Consider the following 12,422-nt stretch of genomic DNA (forward strand, 5'->3'; position numbering starts at 1 on the left):
ATATATATATATATATATATATAATTGTAGGACATAGGCCCGGTAAAGGATTTATTCTATGACCAAAGAAATTCATTTTTCTTTTTTCTCAATTTTTTTTGGCTTTTCTCCTATTTAATAATCATGTGTTATTGGAAAAAATTCCAAAAGTCACTTTTTAAAAAAAACCAAAAGACATTTCCCCTCGATTGTAGGGGCCTTCCAAAAGAAAGAATGAAACGTTGCTTCCATTTAAATAACTAACTAGCTTTTTCATCTTCCCAAAACAAAGTATTACACGTTGCCAGTTGCCACAAGAAATCAAACATTTACAATTGTTAAAATACTAATGATAGTTACACAGGAGTAATACCGACATCTTTTCACAAATGAATTTTGTGAAGATGAATACACAAAATGGTGAGGATGTTCACGTGCAAATTTGGAGCAGAAAACGAGTTTTGCTTTTGCTTACCAACTCAAATAATATATTTACATCCAGCATAAACGAGTGTATAAGGTTTATTTCTTTTTCCTTCCTTTTCACTTTGAAAAAATATGGATTTATATGATTTGTTCTACATCGGTGTAAATATCATGAATAAACAGCATGCTCTTTCTAATGAATTTTTCTGGATTATTTGGGTTTGATCTAGCAAAAAAATTATGCATTTATGTGCTATTGCCTCCCCTTTTTTAAAAGGGAGTTGTCTCATTGTGTAGAAATAAATGAATTCTATGTGGTACTTAATTATGTTCCGTTCCTGCTTCTTTATTACTACCTCCAGTTCAAAAAAAGTGTCCACTTAGGTAGGATATAATTTATGTAATTAATTTAGTGAATTAATGATGAACGATTACAAGTATTGGAATTGACTGCGGCAGATGCGATTCGTGATAACGAGAAAAACATAATTCTTACCAAGCATCTACTCTTAACTATGATGACAATACAAAAACTGGCACTAAAGAAAATAAAATCTGATTTTCCGCCTATTATCACTTTTTATTACTAATCAAAATACATATATCTCATTTCTGTGGACTGTTATCTTCTGATTAGAAGTTATAAGATGATATTTGTGCAGAATTTTAATTTTTTAATGCTCATGAAATCTTTCTTAATTAGATAGAACTTAAATGACTAATATATTAAAATAATTCAAGTGAATGAAGTAGCGTATGGATTAATCTAAATGTATTTTTTTCATAGAAAAGTGTATAGTGTCTAAACTACTATTTAAATTCGTTAATGACATGCTGATATTTTTTGTAGATGTATTAATATATTTTATGACCGCGCGAAGCGTGGTAATTTTACTAGTTCTAGAATAGAGTAGTAAATACCCCTAACTAGATCCTTCCATCACCTCCTATAAATAGAGGTGGTTCATTTGAGTTGTAAGCAAGTACTCAAGAAGAGAGCAAGTAAGTACTCAAGCAAGAGAAAGCTCAAGGAAGAGAGTAAGAGGAGCTCAAGAAGTGAGGGCAAGTGAAGTGTGCTCAAGTAAGGAGTGTGTGCTCAAGATAAGAGTGAGTGCTCAAGTAAAGAGTGTTGTCAAGTTAAATGCTTGGGAGTGATCGTGGCCAATAATAGAGAGAAACAAAGAAAGTTGCTAGAGTGTGAGTACAAAAGAAAAAAAATGAAGTGTAAGAAATTGTAAGACTGAAGCTGGTCCTTACTTTGCAATAATAAAATTCAAGTTGTGCCCGACTATTGTGTCCGACGATTCTTAACAAGTGGTATCAGAGCCAAGTTGATCAAGAGAGGTAGTACTGCGGAGATCCTACAAGCCATCCGTTTGAGGCTACAAGTCAGAGAGGCACCGGTAAAATGGAGATTTTGCAAGCACTCTCAATAGCGTTGAGAAGCTCAACACAAGCAACTACGGATCGTGAAGCACGAGAATGCAATATTTCTTTCTCGGCCAAGAATTATGGGATATTGTTGGTGGCTCAGAGACTACACCACCAACTGATGCCGAAGCAGCAAAAAGATGGAAGGTTAAAGTTGGAAAGACCATGTATGCTGTCACTATAACAGTTAAAGATGAGTTCCTGCAACGGATTAAGAACGCCAAGACACCCAAAAAAGCTTGGGACACGCTGGCAACGATTTTTACGAAGAAGAATGATGCGAGATTACAAAGGCTTGAAAATGAACTTTTGTCGATCTCACAGCGTAACATGACAATTAGTCAATACTTCTCAAAGGTAAAATCTTTATGTGATGAAATATCAAAATTAGATCTAGAGAATGCAATCACAGAGACAATGATGAAGAGAATCATTGTTCATTGTCTGAGGCCGGAGTATAAATGCATAATTACCTGCTATATCGAGGCGGGCCACGAACCAACTTTATCCGAGCTGGAAAACTCCGTTGGCAAATGAAAAAGACTTGGATAAGCCATTATCAAGTCTTTCTATAAAAGATGAAGATAAGGCACTCTTCAGCAAAAGGCAAGGCTATCGAAAAAAGGATGAGGGACGATCAGTCAATACTTCTCAAAGGTAAAATCTTTATGTGATGAAATATCAAAATTAGATCTAGAGAATGCAATCACAGAGGCAAGGATGAGGAGAATCATTGTTCATTGTCTGAGGCCGGAGTATAAAGGCATAATTACTGCTACACGAGGGTGGGCCACCGAACCAACTTTATCTGAGTTGGAAAATCTGTTGGCAAATGAAGAAGACTTAGATAAGCCATTATCAAGTGTTTTTATAAAATATGAAGATAAGGCACTCTTCAGCAAAAGGCAAGGCAATCGAAAAAGGGGTGAGGAGTGAAGCTCTCGGCTAGGGGGAGACCAAAAGAATCAACATCAAAGAAGCCAGCGAGCCAACAAGTAGGCAAACAAAGGTTTCAACAACCGACAAAGAGACAAGTGCTACAATTGCGGAAAGAAAGGACACTACGCCAGATATTGCTGGTACAAGAAAGCCGAAGGTAACATAGCTACTTCCACCCAAACAAGCAAGATAAAGAAAAAGCCTGGGATTTCGAGACCTCTTATGCAGTTGAAGAAAGCAATCAACAGAAAGGGCTTGTCACCTCTAGCTCTGACGGAGAAAAGGAATTTGCACCTGCAACTGTAAGTAAGAAACTGGTTACGAACATGATTGGATCATTGATTCGGGATGCTCCAATCACATGACCGGTGATGAGAACAAGTTGATCAACGTGAGTGAATATAAGGGCAATCGGGTAGCGGTGACTGTAAATGATTCAAGAATGCCAACAACTCACATTGGCAAGACGGTGTCCATGCCTTTTCATAGCTCGAGACAAGTGCAACTTCAGAAGGTCTACCACGTTCCAGGTATGAAAAAGAACTTACTATCTGTATCGAAGCTAACAGCTTCAGGAAATTATCTCATATTTGGGCTGGATGACGTAAAAGTATATCGAAGCTTCGAAGTTACAAGCTCGCCAATCATGAAGGGAAGAAGATTAGAGCCAATTTATGTCATGCCAGCCGAGACAACTTATGTGATGCCAGCCGAGACAACTTATGTGGTACTTGATGAATCACCAACACGGTGGTATGAAGAAGTCACATTATCAAATTCAAGAGAATTGGAGCAAGAACTGCAATATAAACTTGAAGAAGAAGGACAAGCACGTAAGGCAAAATCAAAAGAACGTGAAAAACATAAATCACATACAGAAGAGATATCTCCACAAAAGGAAAAGAAGAGTTCATGGCAAAATAGAGCCTGTGAAATTCCAAACGTGTTGCAAGAGAAAGTCCAAGAAGCACCACAACCGCAGCTAAGGAGGTCTACACGGATAAAATATCCAAACCCTAAGTATATAGATGCATCATTAGCTGAGGTGGTCAAGATCAAAGCGAATACTACCTTCGAAGAAGCTTCAAAGAGTAGGGACCGGAGTCATCCGATGGAAAAAGATATTCCCAGAGGGCATGAACATCATGATGTTTACAGAGTTTCAAAAATCGCTCACAACGGATGCAAAGAACAAATTAAGTTGGTGCTGCGGGGAGTGTTAAAAGTTATCACCAACTTAATCACCAAGACAATGGATAATCAATCTAGAATGTTCAAGTAGTTCTAGAGAGTTGAAAGAAGAAATCTAGAATGAAAGTTCTAGAGTAGAGTCTAGAAACAACTCTAGAAATAAGTAGAAGTGTATTTCTAGAATTAGGTAGTTGGTAACATTATAGAATAGAGTAGTAAATACCCCTAACTAGATCCTTCCATCACCTCCTATAAATAGAGGTGGTTCATTTGAGTTGTAAGAAAGTACTCAAGAAGAGAACAAGTAAGTACTCAAATAAGAGAAAGCTCAAGCAAGAGAGTAAGAGGAGCTCAAGAAGTGAGGGCAAGTAAGGTGTGCTCAAGTAAGGAGTGTGTGCTCAAGATAAGAGTGAGTGCTCAAGTAAAGAGTGTTGCTGAAGCAAGCAACAAGTGAGTGATCAAGTGACCAATAATAGAGAACAACAAAGAGAGTTGCAAGAGTGTGAGTGCAAAAGAAAAAAAAAATTAAGTGTAAGAAATTGTAAGGCCGAAGCTGGTCCTTACTTTGCAATAATAAAATTCAAGTTGTGCCCGATTATTGTGCCCGACAATTCTCAATAGCGTGGAGGGACTTAGGAGGGGTCAATCGTGACCACCTGGTAAGAAGCTAGGAGTGATGGCCTGGATCCAAAAGAAATGTCAATCGTGACGAACTGGGCTTAGATGAGTACCAGAGTGGCTCTAGATCAATGGTGCCAACTGTGACCAACAAGGACGTTGGCCCTCAAGCAGGGAAAATTATTGTCTGTCAGTTGTCTCTCATTAATTAGAAAGAGAAATACTAAAGGGTTTATAGGTTTGAGTGAGCTCTCCCACCTCTTAGACTAGTCTTTTGAGTTGTCTTCTCTCGTTGAAACTATAACAACTAGATCTACAGTAATTAGCTTGTTAAAGTAGGTTCTTAATCTATTTGATAGGTTACCATATCGGAAATTTTTGTACATATTATGGTAAGCATATATGAAAAATTACAACCGGTAGGTCAACTTAACCTGATAGTGCATATATTCTATATACTCTCAGTGTACATTACATAAACTCTTATAAAATGCATTTCTTCAATTTTATCAGTACAAGCGAAGAGATAATCTTTATAGCAACCAAGCAAATAACTAGACAATCTTTGAAATAAAGGGCAAAAAGATAGAAAGAAATAGCTAATTAATGTAATGCATAAAATATTTAAAAGTACGATTATTTGTTCTCTTCTTATATATAAAATAAAATAATATGAAAATGAAGTTGTAGATGAAATTAGAAAAGAGATAAACCTGGAATTGCTGTATTTCCTCCATTTCCAAAAGGATGACCTATTGCCCCACGAAATTATAAGCTCTCTTGGTGCTATCATAAAACACTTCTTCCCACTATGCTTATCAAGTGAAAAACTCTAAGAAAAAAAAGTATTAAACAACATCCAAATGTATCCTATTGTATTTATAATTCAATTAATCCAAATTCACACTCTGTAAGATCAGAGGAAGGCTTTCTACCAAGTATCTTTTTCATTCCCAAGCATTTTCAGCCCACTCGTTTAGATGATTGTTACACATAGTTTGTATTATGTTGTATTGTTTTGATGACACAATGTTTGATTGTATTGTTTTTCGTCGTTACATTATGTGACACATTAACAATATGAAAAAATAAACTTACAATATTATAAAGAAAAGTAGCATTAGAGTTATTATTTTTTAAAAAAAAAAAAAAGGTTGGAGAAAGGATAAATTAGAATTATAAAGTAAAAAAACAAAGTTAAAATAAAAATTCAATAACGATACGATCACACAAAATTAGTCGTTACATAAAAAGAGACTTTCATCGTTACATGACGACATATTTAATAATACGATACAATAACGAATTAATTAACAATTAAATCAAACGATGTATTTAAAATAATAATAGGATACAATAGGTAACAACCACCCAAAGAGCACATAGTTCAATTTTTCAAAAACCTAAACTTTGGAGAGTGAAACAGAATAAAACATGATTCGTTCGATCTTTTTAGTTGCAGTAATTAAGAAAAGATAAATGAATTGGTATGTACAACATGTTCAATTTTACAACAGCGTATAAAAGGGTGTAACTATTCGGAAAATCTATAGGCATGCAGAATTTCAATTTTGAAAGAGGGATTATATATTGAAATTGTTCTATACATTGCAGCAACCAGTAATCTTTTGTTGAGTAATTAACTTACCTAGCAAATCTACTACTGTACTAATTTATTAAGATAAACGGCACAATATTTTACCCTTGCCCAACAAAAATAAAATAAAAACATCAAGCATGGGTATAGCCAATGATTAATGAGAATGAAAATGACAGGAGATTAGATATTAAATTTCAGTAGAGTTAAAAATACTAAATGGTTATTTCTTCCCACTTGCATGAGCTGCAGAGTTATCTGGTACTAGGAGCGGAGCTAAAGTGGGAAGGGGTTTAATTGAATTCTTTTGGCCCGAAAGTTATATTGTGCAAATAGGGCAGAAGTTGCTTTAATAGGGCAGGTTTTTTTTATTATTATTATTGATATTAAGGGGATTTAATGAGGGACAATTTTAATTTAGTGGTGAAGGGATTCAAAAGTTGCTTTAATTAGATCACATATTAAAAACTTAGGTGCGACAACCCGAGTATTTTCTTTAGGGAAAATTTTAGTAATGTCCAATTTAGCACACAAAATTACATTTGGGTAGCCATATTTTTAAATTACAAACCTATGACCCAACAAATTATGGCCGCAGCTTGTATATACAGCATTATACAACAATGTACAACTTTATACACTAATATCTGTATACTCCTATCGTAGACAATGTATAAACCTTGTATAAAAATGTATAATAACGTATAAGAGGTGTTTATACACACTTCTACGTTGTTATGCGTTATACGGGTTTATACGGTTATATAGTGTTAAAAATGTAACATAGTGTATGTGTTTTATATACACTTTACCCTTAAAAAAACACCAACATTAGAAAGAGATTTGGAAGGAAAAAATAGCATCTTAGAGTTTGATATGGGGGGAAGGGGGTTTGGCTATCTCGGGTAATAACTTTTTTTAAAAAATGGGATGAAGACTTAAAAATGTAAGAAAAAAAAACTATGGCCATTTCGGGTAAATACTTTACCCTTTCCCTTTTCTTTAATCCCCTTATATGAATTTACTGTTGTACAACTACTTTTTTTGTTTTCTTCAATGTACATATGATATGATCTGCGTTTTATACGAAAAATTATGTTCTACAACTACCTGATATTTACGTTGGTGAAGGGTAGCAAATACCTAATCAAATTCCATGCAAACTGACCTAAACACCGTCGTACAAAAAGAAAAAATCATAAAAAGTAACCACACAAATACCTAATTAAATAATTAAAATTTACACAAACTGACCTAGACACTGCCGTTACAAAATGAAGAATCATAAAAAGTAACCACACAAATACCTAATTAAATAATTAAATTCCACGTAAACTGACCTAGACACCACCATTACAAAAAAAGATCATAAAAAGTAACCACTTCAAGATAGGATTTTACCAGTTTGCCTCCATCAAGGAGAATGGGAGAATCACACATGCTAAAAAATAGCTCCTTTTTGGTATTGCAAACAGGAGGAAAATCTGATCTACCAATTATTTCTTGATAATCAGAAGGCAAAAATCTTTCCCAAATTTCATCTGATTGTATAGCAGCCTTGAATCCTTTTGATAAAATTGTTGATCTTACTGCATCTGCCGGAGTTGTGCGTGAAATAATCTCAAATATGCAGCCTTCTGGCAACTTTTCGAAATAATTCATTGGAGCAATGGACTTGGAAGAATTCATTTCACAATTTCTATATGAGTTTTTAAAATAAGGAGTTAAGGACAGTTTTTGATTCTGTAAAGAACTTTGTCCCAACCGTTTTATATATATACACATACAATTTAGCCATGAAGTATTGTTGTTATCAATGTGTAGCAAGGGAAGAGATCGTAGAAATCTATAGTGTCAATAATGTTGATAAAGTATAGATAAGCATATAATTATGTTTCTTTAATTGTAGATTAACTAAATATAATGTTTCTTTTATTGCAGATTAACTAAATAAGAGAGTCAAACTCATTCAAACAACAATAACTACTGCCACGTCAAAGGCGGAGGCAGGATTTGAACCTTATCAATGTTCGATTCTAATCTTTTTAAGTTACTGGGTTCTAAATTAAAAATCTGCGCATATTCAATGAATATTTATGATAAATACAAGATTTGAACCGAAGCTATTGAATTCATCCGAACCCGCAGCCTATGCCCTAGCTCCGCCCTGTGCTACGCCTCAAGTAAATTGGGATTGACACTATCAATGAGTCTTTGTTGTCCATATAGTTTCACTTAAATTCAATGAAAACAAATAGGTCTATAAAATAAATATAACAAGTACGAGAAGATCTCTATTTTGGCACATAAATCTGCGTTTGGACTAAAAGATTCCTAGAAAACGTTGGACCATAGCAAACGCACTAACACCACTAAAGCTTGTTCTCGACTCTCAACTAATTGGTATCACTATATGGATATATATTTTTTTTCATCATGTCCTGCTTTAGCTATGTTTAGCTATCATAACTTTCGAATTTCTTTTCATGTCATTTTAATTAGGTCTACCTCATATTCTTTTAATACCTTCATTCACCATGGTTCATGCAATAAAAACTTAATTAACTTATGATTTAACAATGATAAATTACCTATTCCCCACCTGGAGGCTACAAACTGATGCACAGGTTTCATACCTTTAAACCGATGCATCTAGCGGTTGACAGGACCAAACCATCTCATCTGTGTTACTGGACACTATTTGTTAACAAAAAACTTACTTTTTCAGTGGAACTAAAAAATAATAAAAAAATTGAGCTGAAACATTTCTAAAATCTTGAAATAAAGTAAGCCAACAGCCATAAAAAATATATACATATATCACTGTTTATATTCAAGAAAATAACATAAGCTGTGATAGAATTTTACAATATCTTCTTCATTCTGGTCTAAACTCCATTCCTTGAACAATAAGACCACCTTTTCCATGAAGACGCTTAATCTCCATCAATCGCGCTTCAACATCTCCATCGTCTCCTGTATCGTTGGAAAAACTTCCCAACTCTATTTCCATCCATCCATCAACTCGTTTCTGTGGACGTTTCATGTTATGTTTGCGTCTCCAAACTTTTTTTCCGACTAGAGTCACGACGCTAGCTCGTTCCTCAGCCTCTTTGTCGCTCACGCGATTCACAAATCTAACAACTGCATTAGCAATTTCTAGTCCCTCGTGTCCCTCTGCTAATTTGAACACTAAATAAGTAACATATTTGGTTCCTTTGGACAACATCTGCGTTCCAATTGTGCCTCGTATATCTAGCCAACTTACAGCCTTGAGATGAGCTACTTCTGAAAATCTGCAAAATAAAATGTATTGTCTCAATATCTGTACTTAATGAATGAAAACTATATATATCGTCAATGTAAGGAATTTTTGTATCGTCTTTACATGTCGTAGCGGGTAACTTATTTTATTAAGTAACATTTTAAGGATCTTACCTACAAATGTCATTTGGGAGCAGAGGCAAATCCAAGATTTCAAGAGGATGGGTTCACCATTAGCTATGAGATTTTTTGATTTCTTATGCCTTTGGTTCGTTGCAGCTTAGAGCCTATGGGATTTTTTGATTTCTTTTGCCTTTTGGGACTTGGGGTAATTAGAGATAAAGAAAAAAAAATTCATTAGAAGTAATATAAAAAAGAAACACGTTTTTTACTTTTGGGTAATTAGAATTATAGAAGAAAAAGGATTTAGAATAATATAAAAAAAAGAGTTAAAAGGCTGCTTTAGAAAATAAAAAAGCATAGAACGTGCAGGAGCTTAGGTTCGATGCCCAGTCCTTGAGGAAATAAAGAAAGCTTCTAACCAGTGCTCCACTCAGCCTAGTTTGACCATGTGTTCCTTCAGGTAATATTAGATATTTTTTCAGAATTATACACATAATATATCAAATTTAATCAAGTGACCATGTGTTCACGTGACCCAAAATTAACAACTAAATTCGCCCCTGTTTGGGAGGTCCTAATTGTGTGAAAAATTCTTTATACTGATAGTCAGTTGTGAAGTCAGGATTTCCGTCAAGAGGATTCAAGAAACAACAAAAGTAAATATGCAACGAAGCCTAGGGGATCCAAAATCTAAAATACATACATACGTTGAAAAACTTGACCTTTTATCCTCAGTGTAATTTTTTGACTAACAAAATTCAGATGAACCCATTTCTTCCTTGGCTCCACACAGGCCGATCGACAGTGTATATAACTCAAACTCGTTTATGATTAGCAAAGTATAAACCAATAAAATCATGAAATGAATAGAGAAATATAAAAGAACCTGGAGTCTGGGTGAGATATCCATTCCCAATACCATGGTGTATCGACTGCCCATGTAATAGCAAGTTCCCTTGCTGATATCATAAAACATTTCTTCCCAGTTTTCTTATCAAGTGAAAAGCTCTGTTTTTGACAAAATAAATAAATCAAATCACAGAAACAGAGCATATCAGAAAAGAATTAGCTGAAAATTCTTGTTTTCATGAGAGTAATATCCCATTTTAAAATATTCACGCTTTTATTTTTTGTCCATTAAAAAAAAAAGACACCTATTGATATAAACTTATTTAATTTTGCATTTTTCATTTAAATAAGTGTCATAATGGTGTTCATAGCCTATTGGCCGGCTAACCTGTCGAAAGCACATTATTGGGGGGTTTAGCACTTCCTACCGAGGAGGACTCTTATACAATTGGAAACCAACAACGGTGAACATACAGAACAGCCTCAATTAAAAAATATATATAAAAGAAGCATTAGAAAAAAAAAAACACAGAGAACTAAGAGTTGGACTCTATAATGTCAAGAGCACAAATTCCACCTGCAGATAAGAGGATATCAATCATAAAAGTGAATACAATGGCACATCTTGAAGCATAAAGAAAGCAAGCAATTGGATCTCAACCTGAATGAGTAAACAACCCCCCCCCCCCCGCTACCCCTACAAGTGATTAGTTCAGAACCGATCAACTCAAAAGGAGTAAAATTTCAAACTCATAACCTTCGAATCCTGGTGTATTTTAAGTCCCATTCGATACATAAAAGTAAGAGTTAATGGTCAAAAACACACATTAAGTATGATAGTTGTGTAAGAGTTTCCTAACTAAATAATCATCAATTTGTAAAACACACCTGAACTATTTCATTTTTCCTTTTTAAACTATTACCAACTAGTTTGCAAAACACACGAGAAATTAAAAAAAAAAAAAAGTGATACTTATCGTGTGTTTTTGACCCTTAACCCTAAAAGTAAGTTGACCACGTTATTTTTACGCAAAATACAACTTATGACTAAACAAAAAAAAAAAAAAATCTTTTTTTCTCAAGTGCAATTAAAAATAAAAACTAAAAAAGGTTATGGAAGAAAGGACATACCAGTTTGCCTCCATCAATGAGAACTGGAGAATCACATAGACTAAAATAAAGCTCCTTTTTGGAGGAGCAAACTCGCATGGAGACATATCTCGAGGCAATATCTTGAAAATCTTCAGGCAAAAACTTTTCCCAAATAACGTCTGATTCAACAGCGGAGTTGAATCCTTTGGATATTGTAGATGAAATTACTGCATCCTTTGGTGAAGTGAAGGAGAGAATATCAGATATACAACCTTCTGGTAGCAATCGAAAATAGTCCATTGGGAAAAAAGAGAGTTGTAAGTTTTGTTTACTTTGTGACTTGTGAAGTGTGTCTATATAGCAAACAAAGCAAACTGAAAAGCAGTTTTTTACACTGAAAAGTGGTCTGAGAGCTTTTAATATTTATAACCAAATTTCATATATTTCTTATTCATATGTCTTAACGGTCCAAAATGCACATAGGTCCGCCCCTGTTCATATGTCTTAACGGTTAAGTATTTGCTAGTCAATGACACACCTAACGTAGCAGCATCTTTCTTGAAATACTAAAATAAAATAAATAATTTAAAACGGAAATAAAATACTCCCATCGTCTCAATTTATGTAATATAGTTTAATTAGGCATGACATTTAATAAAAAATAGACCAATTTATAACACTATATGTATGTCTTAACGGTTAAATATTTGCTAGTCAATGAGACACCTAACGTACCAGCATCTTTCTTGGAATTCTAAAATAAAATAAATAAGTTAAAATAGAAATAAAATACTCCCTCTATCCCAATTTATGTGATATAGTTTGATTAGACCGAAAGTTTAAGAAAGAAAGAAAGACTTTTGAACTTATGCTCTAAAATAAGACATAAATATTTGTATGGCTGTAAATTATT

The 12,422-nt window shown here is 34.1% G+C and overlaps 1 protein-coding gene across 1 annotated transcript; it reads right to left on the reverse strand.

Annotated features, from left to right (window-relative positions):
• Positions 1-8,933: 8,933 nt before the first annotated feature.
• Positions 8,934-11,877, reverse strand: LOC132040518 (F-box protein PP2-B10-like). The gene is made up of 3 exons (XM_059431174.1): positions 11,549-11,877; positions 10,455-10,576; positions 8,934-9,477 (listed from the first exon to the last, which is right to left on the reverse strand). The coding sequence occupies exons 1-3, from the start codon at positions 11,807-11,809 to the stop codon at positions 9,060-9,062; spliced, it is 801 nt and encodes a 266-aa protein (XP_059287157.1). The 5' UTR covers positions 11,810-11,877; the 3' UTR covers positions 8,934-9,059.
• Positions 11,878-12,422: the final 545 nt, after the last annotated feature.

The sequence above is a fragment of the Lycium ferocissimum genome, chromosome 12, assembly GCF_029784015.1.
Source record: "Lycium ferocissimum isolate CSIRO_LF1 chromosome 12, AGI_CSIRO_Lferr_CH_V1, whole genome shotgun sequence".
NCBI lineage: Eukaryota > Viridiplantae > Streptophyta > Magnoliopsida > Solanales > Solanaceae > Lycium > Lycium ferocissimum.